This window comes from Bison bison, unplaced genomic scaffold, assembly GCF_000754665.1.
Source record: "Bison bison bison isolate TAMUID 2011002044 unplaced genomic scaffold, Bison_UMD1.0 scf7180017864115, whole genome shotgun sequence".
In the NCBI taxonomy this organism is placed as follows: domain Eukaryota; kingdom Metazoa; phylum Chordata; class Mammalia; order Artiodactyla; family Bovidae; genus Bison; species Bison bison.
In genome coordinates, this window is record NW_011494687.1 from 898,611 (window position 1) to 908,619 (window position 10,009).

General features: G+C 44.5%; 3 protein-coding genes across 8 annotated transcripts in view; 1 reads left to right on the forward strand and 2 right to left on the reverse strand.

Moving 5' to 3' along the window:
- Window positions 1-1,715, reverse strand: part of CS (citrate synthase) — a 23,021-nt gene extending 21,306 nt beyond the window's left edge. Inside the window, exon 1 of the mRNA XM_010839249.1 lies at window positions 1,488-1,715. Coding sequence (XP_010837551.1) covers window positions 1,488-1,529 — 42 coding nt within the window. The 5' untranslated portion in view covers window positions 1,530-1,715. The remainder of the gene's footprint in view (window positions 1-1,487) is intronic.
- Window positions 1,428-10,009, forward strand: part of IL23A (interleukin 23, alpha subunit p19) — a 33,061-nt gene continuing 24,479 nt past the window's right edge. For 2 of the 3 annotated variants that reach the window (XM_010839235.1, XM_010839236.1), the window contains exons 1-2: window positions 1,428-1,515; window positions 3,335-3,397. The gene's annotated coding sequence lies outside the window, so the exon portion shown is untranslated. The remainder of the gene's footprint in view (window positions 1,516-3,334; window positions 3,398-10,009) is intronic. The other variant, XM_010839237.1, reaches the window with a different exon arrangement.
- The window catches only part of CNPY2 (canopy FGF signaling regulator 2), a 4,348-nt gene continuing 4,045 nt past the window's right edge, over window positions 9,707-10,009 (reverse strand). For all 4 annotated transcript variants that reach the window (XM_010839247.1, XM_010839246.1, XM_010839244.1 and 1 more), the window contains exon 6: window positions 9,707-9,872. In XM_010839247.1, coding sequence (XP_010837549.1) covers window positions 9,829-9,872 — 44 coding nt within the window. In that variant the 3' untranslated portion in view covers window positions 9,707-9,828. The remainder of the gene's footprint in view (window positions 9,873-10,009) is intronic.

Below are 10,009 nucleotides of genomic sequence, written 5' to 3' on the forward strand. Positions count from 1 at the left end.
TGTAGAGTTAGCAGCTCTGGAATGAGCTAATTATAGTATCTCCTATTCTGCCAAAACACTATCCAGAACTTGCTTCATTTCCCAAGAGGTTTCCTTTCCCTGTTCCCTGGTAGTGGAAGGAACTACCATCAAGTAAGACAAGTATCTCCTAAATGGCCAGCCTCCACCTTGCTGCTGCTGCTGCTGCTGAGTACCTGGAAAAACCTGTAAATGCTACAGGCTTTACTTTATCTGCCAACCATTCAAGATAACACACTGTAAGCCAAAACCTTTCTAGGTTTTTCCTTTCCTCCCCTTAGGTGCTGGCAGCTTTAATTTGTCTGCAGAAGAAAAAAGTGTAAGTTCTTTGCAAGAGTCAAGGTCACTTGTGGGACTGTCCCTGCTTGGATTAGAAGGCTGGGACCCCTCAGCACACCAGTCTTTCTGTTTAAAGGACCCAGTTACCCAGAGACAAAAGTAATTTTGGCAATATGAAATTGAAGACATTGTGTAAGCAACAATATTCCTTATGATCCCAACAACAACAAAAGTCAAATAAAAGGCCCCCCATGGGACTTCCCTGGTGGCTTAGACTCCACACTCCCAATGCAGAGGGCCTGGATTCCATCCCTGGTCAGAGAACTAGATTCCGTGTGCTGCAGCCAAATAAATTTTTAAAAAGTAAAAGGGCCCCCCAAAAGAGGAACCTTTCTTGGGTAGAACATATTTAAAAGCAATAGTAAAACTTAAGTGAGCAAGTAGTAGGACGTAACCTTGGAATTACTATCTCCCGCCCAGTTATCTTCACTTATCAGCCTGCAGTTTATAGGAACAAGTTTTCCTCAATCACATGCGATAATCATGCAGAAGGTTCTACACAAGCCCTCCACCCCACCCAAGCTCCTCCTACATAGAGTAACTGCAAAAGTCCCAAGGACAAAGAGGACCCGAGTCGCATTCCTCCAGAAGGAACTGCTATGCTTGGTCACTAAAGGCTTAAATCACTGGGCTGGAGAAATGGAAGCCTGCAGTTCTGAAACTGACAAGGACCTCTCTACCCAGTCGAAGCTGAAATTAGCCACGGCTCCAGCTCCGGCCCAGGATAGAGTGAGCACGTCTGCTCACCCTTGCCACTTCTCTTAGCCAGCCCTTTCTTCCAAACAGGCTCTTTCCCTAATCTCAGTGGAATACATCTATGTTCTTCACTCCTTTTTCCAAGGCCAAGCACCCCCGCCTCTTCTACCCTTGACACGCGGGGTGACAGCTCGGTCCGGCCTCCCCACCGGCCCAAGACCTCAGGCCAGGGCGGGCAGTACTCACTTCACCCGCAGTGGGCCGGAAGGCACATAGCCCTGGGAGCTCCAAGCAGAGCAGGCGGCCAGCCAAGCGCAGGGCCCCTTTAAGACGCGCTGGGGTGCGCCTGGGTAGGGGAGGGAGACCCCGGGCTTGAGGGCCTGCAGTCGCCTCAGCCCCACCCTGGAACCGCGCGGTCCTTCCTAGATGCTCACCTTAGCTCCGAATAGCCGGGCGGCCGCAGTGAGTAAAGCCATGGCGGGCGAACTCGGGGATCTGTCAGGGAGGGAAGAAGGGAAGAGAGCTGCGGCAGGAACGGGAGGCGCCGCTGCTGCACCAGAGGCCGCGGGGACGAGGGGAACAAGGTTGAAAGGAGGAGGCTGAGGGAAAGAGTAGATGAGCCGGCGGCGGCGCCCAGCCCGGGGTCCTCGATGAGGCCCCGCCTACCGCCCGGAACCCGCTCCCGCCCCCTCTCAGGGGACACGCCTCGAGCTCGGCCATTGGTCCAGTGTGCGTGGGGGGGGCGGGTCCTAAGCCATTGACAGCAGTTGTGGCGGGGAGGATTGGACCGTTCCAGGTGGGCTAATTGAGGGTGGATGGGCGGGGAGAAGCGTGTAGGTGGTTAAGTATGTGCCTGAGAACTCAGTTAACTTCCTTCTTAGGCTTTTCCCCTTGCCCTTAATACGTTTAGGGTTAACTGTAAGGTGGCTGTTAGAAAAAAAAGCTCCAAGGCCTTTGACCTTTGAAAGGTCCTCCGAAGCCAACCCCTTAATATCATGGCAACTGATCCTACTCCATTGGCATGCTTTCTTGATCAATGTCATTGGTTAATGACTTAATGGCCATAGAGGTGACATCATGTGGACACAGGCTATGATGCCAGAATTAGCTACTTGGAAATCATTTGAGGTAAGCAGAAGGCGTGGTATTACAGATACCAACAGATCCCAAAATGTGGAGAAGGAAAGCAAAGGCAGGAACCTGAATATCGGGTGGTCTTCGCCAGCTGTCAGTTCTGTGATTAGTGCTAGGAAACCCAAGTCTTACGAAGTATTATTTGCTTAGTCGTGTCCTATTCTTTGTGACTCTATGGACTATAGCCCGCCAGGCTCCTCTGTCCATGGAATTCTCCAGGCAAGAATTATGGAGTGGGTTGGCATTCCCTCCTCCAGAGGATCCTCCTGACCCGGGGATCAGAACCCAGGTCTCCTGCGTCACAGGCCGATTCCTTACCATCCGAGTATCAGACAAAGCAACTCCTACAAAGGCCCCCTTAATGTGAGGGCTTCCAGAGCGGTCCAGAGCCTCTGGGTCCTGGGCGTTAGTCTCATTGCCACTCCAGTCACATAATCCCACACAACCAGTCCATACCACATATAACCAAAAGATCAGGAGCTGCAGAACAACCCTTCACCCAAAATCACCTCCTTTTTTGTTACATCACTCCTGTTACTCTCATAGGGCCTCTGGGCCTTTACACGTATTTGTCTGTCTTCTGTATACTCTTATCCTGTGCTCCCCAGAGACCGTTAAATGAACCATGGCACTGAAGTGATCTTCTATATCATTCTTGACTAATTATTCTGGGTAGACAAGAACTTAGAACCTTTCTACCTCTATAAGCTATCACTGTCATTGACCCAAGGGCAGAGAGGAACTGACCTACACCCAGATGAACAGTCCTTTTATCTCCTTACATAGAAGTAACAAAGTTCAGAGGTCTCAGTACCATCTAAGCCAGGTTTAGCTAGATCTCATTTATGAAGAACCTAGTTTATAGCTTGAACTTGGAAAGAGAGAAAGAAAAGTCATTTTCTCTTGCCAGATTTCTTTATACTTAGCTTTACACCTACCAAGCAATGCTTCTTTGGCTTGGGGATCAGATCCTAGGAAAGAACTTCATAAATAGTGCCCCAGAGGAGCACTGAACTTAGCTATCTCCTCAGTGACTTCAAAGCTCCACTGATCAATACTTGCTCCCAATTTAGCATCTCACAGAGGATTTCCTCCTAACCCTAGAATAGTTTGACCTAGTTTCTTCTCTCTGGTTAATCATCCACAGAGACTAGCCTGCAGACCAGAGGACTGAACTCTAGTGCCCGGACAGACAGAAGGCATTCTTAGGGTGAGTCTACCAAAAGGATAATTACTGAGTGGCCATGAGGGTAACCTGTTCTGGAACTCTAATGATGAGAGGAAGGGTGGGGAATAATAATACTTACAGTGTCCTGGAGCCTAGTGTCATGAGGCCTTTATGGACTTGTTAGGGGAAACACACTGACTGAAACTGCCCACCCTGGCCAGGCACCATAGTAACTATTTGCGTGAGTTATTTTATGACAGGAGGTCCTACTAAGGAACACGGAACTAATAAGCCCATCACCAACCAGAAGAGTTCAGGAAAGATTAAGAGGAGACACCACATGTCCTACCACCTCCCAGAATCCTTCTTGCTGGCATCCATCTTGGCTGAGCAATGCGTGTGCCACCAAGATGAACCCTGAGTCAGAATGATTGTCCAAAGACAAGCCAGAAACTAACCCCATCACCATAAAACCTGAGACTTTGAGCCACGTGGCAGAGTAATTCTCCTGGGTCCCCTTACCCTACTGCTCTCCACCCAGGTACCCAATCCCAATAAAGTCTCTTGCTTTGTCAGCATGTGTGTCTCCTCAGACAATTCATTTCTGAATATTAGACAAGAGACACTTTTTGGGCCCTGGAAACAGTCCACCTTCCTGCAACAGACTTATTTTAAGGTTGTTCAGTCCTGACATCCATTGCTATAAGATCAATGGGAAAACCCAGGGATCAAAGGGACTGAATGGTATTTTTCAGTAACTGGCTTAGAGTCTTTTCTCTGAAGCTATCTGGGATCTGGGGAGGTGGGGAAAAAAGTTAAAGGAGAAGGATTAGCATGAATAAAGCAGCCAAGTGAATTATAGGTCCAAATACAGCTACATGTCTGAAAAACTGGAGGGGACAAGGGAGAGAAGACAGAATTGAGGTCATCTTGACCTTGGGAATGACCTCTTTAAAATGGACAAGGGCAATAGTGCCCTCTGGTGGCCAAGGATAAGTAGAAAAATACACCCTAAAAATTCATCAGTAAACCAAACTGCAGAAAAACATCTACTTCTGCTTCATTGACTATGCTAAAGCCTTTGACTGTATGGATCACGACAAACTGTGGAAAATTCTTAAAGATATGGGAATACCAGAACACCTTACCTGCCTCCTGAGAAATCTGTATGCAGGTTAAGAAGAAACAGTTAGGACCAGACAGAACAACAGACTGGTTCCAAATTGGGAAAGGACTACGTCAAGGCTGTATATCGTCACTCTGCTTATTTAACTTATATACAGAGTACATCATGAAAAACGCTGGACTGGATAAAGCATAAGCTGGAATCAAGATTGCAGGGAGAAATATCAACAACCTCAGATATGAAGATGACACCACCCTTATGGCAGAACGCAAAGAGGATCTAAAGAGCCTCTTGATGAAAGGGAAAAAGGGGAGTAAAAAAGTTGGCTTAAAACTCAACTTTCAAAAAACTAAGATCATGGCATCTGGTCCCATCACTTCATGGAAAATAGATGAGAAACAATGAAAACAGTGACAGACTTTATTTTCTTGGGCTCCAAAAATCATTGCAGATGGTGACTGCAGCCATGAAATTAAAAGATGTTTCCTCCTTGGAAGAAAAGCTGTGACAAACCTAGACAGCATATTAAAAAGCAGAGACATTACTTTATCGACAAAGGTCTGTATAGTCAAAGCTATGGTTTTTCCAGTAGTCACTTATGGATGTGAGAGGTGGACCATAAAGAAATCTAAGTGCTGAAGAATTGATGCTTTTGAACTGTGGTGTTGAAGAAGACTCTTGAAAGTCCCTCAAGAGTCTGCAAGGAGATCCAACCAGTCCATCCTAAAGGAAATCAGGCCTGAATATTCATTGGTAGGACTGATGCTAAAGCTGAAACTCCAATACTTTGGCCACTTGATGGGAAGAACTGACTCACTGGAAAAGACCCTGATGCTGGGAAAGATTGAAGGCAGGAGAAGGGACAACAGATGATGAGATGGTTGGATGGCATCACTGACTCAATGGACGAGTTTGAGCAAGCTCCAGGAATTGGTGATGGACAGGGAAGCCTGGTGTACTACAGTGCATGGGGTCGCAAAGAGTTGGACACAAATCAACAACTGAACTGAACTGAAACCAAACTCCTTTACTTAAATAGGTAATAACAAAATTTGTTGAGTGCTTACTATTTCCAGATACTGTGTAAATGTGGCACATGCATTACCTTAACTGATCCTCACAACTCTAAGGGATGTAGGTAATAGTAGTATCTTTACATAGGAGGAACCCAAGGTTTAGATAAAGTATCCCACTCAGGATCATAGCTTATAATTGGCATTGCTGGAATTCAGACCTAGGTTGGCCTCACTCCAGAAGCTGTATTGTAACTACTAAGCTGTATTGTTTATATGATGATGACTGTATATTATCAGCTGCAACTCAGGAAGGGGACTTTGAGTCATTGTTAACTGTCTCTTGGGCACATTAGCTCAGTGGTATGTTTAAAGATATTTTAAAAGATAAGAACTATAGGGAATTCCCTGGGGTTCAGTAATTAGGACTCCACACTTCCAATGCAGGGGGCAGGGGTTTGATCCCTGGTTGGGGAACTAAACAACCAAAAAGATAAAGAACTATAGTCTCATTCATCCTGTAAAACCTTTGTACACTCATACCTGAAATACATGATAAATGATGACCTTCCCAGTATACAGGTAATAAAGGTAGGAGAGACAAACATTTAGCACCTAAGAAGACTAGGGGGATAGAATGGACTTCTTACAAGGAATAATCAGGCTGGAAAAAGGCTGAAAAGTGGATACAGTGCTTTTTCACTGTACATTATTAGATTCAGAGGGCTTGCATTCAAACTTGAAGGTAGTTTTCAAACAAATAAAAGAAGTACTACTTTACAGAGCCACTAGGGACTATATGAAGACTCCACTGGCCTAGGCATGAGGTGATCACTGGGGATGAAGCCTTGGCTACCGCAACCCTCTTTGAGCTTGTTTTCTGCATCTGCAAAATGGGAGTAATATCTAGTATTTCTTAGAGTTATAAAGATTAAATAAGTGTGTTATATAAGTAAAATATTTATTTTTCCCTTATTATTCATTTTTGTCTTATATTTAAAAGGATTTTTGTTCCTGCTTAGAATCCTTTTACAGCAAAAAAAAAAAAAATCCTCTAAAACATAGACTAGATTTTCACACAATACATTTTCCTAGTCACCCTGGATCTCATTTAACACTGTCTTTGGGAATTCCCTGGCAGTCCAGTCACTGCCAAGTACCTGAGTTTGTTTGGGGAACTAAAACTATTATCAGTTCAGTTCAGTCTTTACGACCCCATGGACTGCAGTATGCCAGACTTCCCTGTCCATCACCAACTCCCAGAGCTTACTCAAACTCATGTCCATTGAGTTCGTTATGCCATCTAACCATCGCATTCTCTGTCATCCTCTTCTCCTCTCACCTTCAATCTTTCCCAGCATCAGGGTCTTTTCAAATAAGTCAGCTCTTCGCATCAGGTGGTCAAAGTATTGGAGTTTCAGCTTCAGCATCAGTCCTTACAATGAATATTCAGGACTGATTTCCTTTAGGATGGACTGGTTAGATCTCCTTGCTGTCCAAGGGGCTCTCAAGAGTCTTCTTAAAATCCTGTAAGCTTCACCAAACCAAAAACAAAAGAAACAAGGCTATCACATTGTCTTTGGGAATGTTGCATTAAATGCTAACATTTTTCTGATAAACTCATTTAGAAGGCATGTAAAATTTAGGGTGTAACCATATAATATGAGGTTGAGTATGAAAGTGAAAAGTCAAAGTGTGAGTCACTCAGTTGTGTCCACCCCTTTTTGCGACCCCCTTGACTGTAGCCTACCAGGTTCCTCTGTCCATGGAATTCTCCAGGCAAGAATACTGGAATGGGTTGCCATTTCCTTCTCCAGGGGATCTTCCCAACCCAGGGATCAAACCCCAGTCTTCTACATTGCAGGCAGATTGTTTACTGTCTAAGCCACCAGGGAAGGCCAGGGTTGAGTATATGCTCTACCAAATACTAGGCTAGAATAATTTTAGTAGCCTCCAGAAAGGTTCAGAAAAATTCATGGGTTCCTTGTGCTAACCTGTGGTACGAATTGAGAGATAAGCAAAATATATCCTCCTGACCTTCTGAGGATCAAGTCAAGGATGATAAGATCCACTCTTTCCCATATGAGACACATGCCTGTGTCCCAGTGGCAAAAACTCTTGGTCTGGAACATTCTTAACAGCTGTACCTTGACAAACTAATGAGGCACATCACAAGTAACTTGTTTTATTTATTTAAATTTGTAAATATCTTTTTTGTGTGTAAATTAGAAGAGTTTTGAGTTCCCCATAAGAGTACTCTCACTTATGTTTCTGAGAAACTTTCTGGTGGAAGAGGAAGAACTTTTCAGACTGCAAGCAGACGATGGACAGAATCCTGGGGATACTCATAGGGGAATGAAGCATGTGAACATTATTCACCTGCATCACAGAAGACATAACGCTTAGTAGTAACAGCTAGAAAAGTGATTTGACAGGATACATTTCTTATGACTGATGAGAGAAAGAGTTAGCACTTGACCCTGAATTTAGTTGTCAACTAGTATCAGGGTGCTTGCTCTGAGCTAGTTAGATTTCATAGGGATTTCTGGTACAAGAAAGCTTTGCTGAACATGTGCCAGGCTTAGTGCAAGGTATGAAGAGGGGAAAAAAAGACTTAATACAGAAGCTACTTCACAGCTATATTAGATCAGTTGACATTTGGGAACATTAGCTTATAGATTCGGTTTTGCCACTAAATACAGAACTTGAGGACCTGTGGTTTCTGTGGGCCTCAGTTTCTTTATCGGTAAAATCAGTTACTTCATCTGCAGAAGTGAACCTGCAAGATGACCTTGGGGGTATCTATGACCTCCAAGGGCCCTTAGATTCTAAAGTGCTTAGTTTAAAAAGTCTTTGAAATGGGGCTTTCCCTGGTGGTCCAGTGGCTAAGACTCTGCGATCCCAATGCTAGGTACCCAGTTTCAATCCCTGGTCAGGGAACTAGATCCCATATGCTGCAGGTAAAAGTTCCCACAACTAAGACCCTGCACAGCCAAATAATTTTTAAAAAGTCTTTGAAATGTAATAAACCTTAGTAACAGGTGTTTCTCCCTGGGACAGATGTTCCATTCCAAACCCTGAGACAGCCACTTTAGGATCAGGGTGTTTTAGAAGCTCCTCAAAGAAGTATCCTTTACATTTTCATCCTGTGTCCCAGGACAGAATCTCTACGCACAGAAAGTGTGTGTAGTCCACACTGTAGTGTACTTATAGTCCACATTGGCCATAGCTAGGGATGGAGATGACATGTTGCTGTTGGCATGGAATCTGAAAGCAAGACCTTTCCTTCAATAACATTTCTTACCTCATCTCTCCCTATCTGACAAAGCCCTTACTTGTCAGCTGAGATGATCACATCCATTTGCCCTTTCCTGTCTGCTCTTGCTGATCCCTCCATCTGGAAGGGTACAGAGGATAAAATAATCCATTTCCTTTAGGACTGCGCTCTATCTTATGTTTCATCAGTATGAATACAACTAATTTCTAGAATCCTATACTACCATGAATGCATGCATGCATGCTAAGTCCCTTCAGTCATGTCCAACTCTTTGCGACCCTATGGACTGTAGCCCACCAAGCTCCTCTGTCCATGGGATTCTCCAGGCAAGAATACTGGAGTGGGTTGCCATTCCCTTCTCCAGGCGATCTTCCCAACTCAGGGATTGAACCCACATCTCCTGCAGCTCCTGCACTGTAGGTGGATTCTTTACCACTGAGCCACCAGGGAAGCCCTATACTACTATACACTTATTCATGTTCCCTAGCTTAAACACAGAGGTTCCTCTTCTCACAATAATTAGACTCTAAACACATTATATTGAGTAAGCACTGAATAAATGCTTATCCAGTTTGTTAGTCCATCAGGAATTTCAGATGACAAAAGAATTATGGTTCAGGCTCCTTCTACCTTCAGTTCAGTTCAGTCACTCAGTCGTGTCCAACTCTTTGTGACCCCATAAACCGCAGCACACCAGGCCTCCCTGTCCATCACCAACTCCCGGAGTTCACCCAAACCCATGTCCATTGAGTCTGTGATGCTATCCAGCCATCTCATCCTCTGTCGTCCCCTTCTCCTCCTGCCCTTCTACCTTAGCTCTATACAATTCCCAAAGCTTTTCCTTTCCTTCCCTTTTTTTTCTTCCTGTCTGGAATCTCCTATTTTCAAGCATAATGTAAGGGCCAATTCTGGGCATGAAAAGACAACACAGTTCATACTTTTGGTTTCATATTTTTTCAGTTCATTTCAGTAAAAACATAATATAAAAGGCATCGCTACCCTCTTCCCCTCCTGGGGGTGATCCATCAAGCTTGTCAGTCTGAGCCGCTCCAGTGGTTCATAGCTCATCATGGGATATGTGCAGGGCATGGTCACATAGATCTGCAAATAGCACATGACAGTTTCAAAGAAAATGCCACTCTCACGCTGATATATGCCACTATCAAGAAAATACCCCAAAACAAATTGACACACACTGACCACCATTTTTCAGATCATATGCTTTTTTTTTTTTTTCT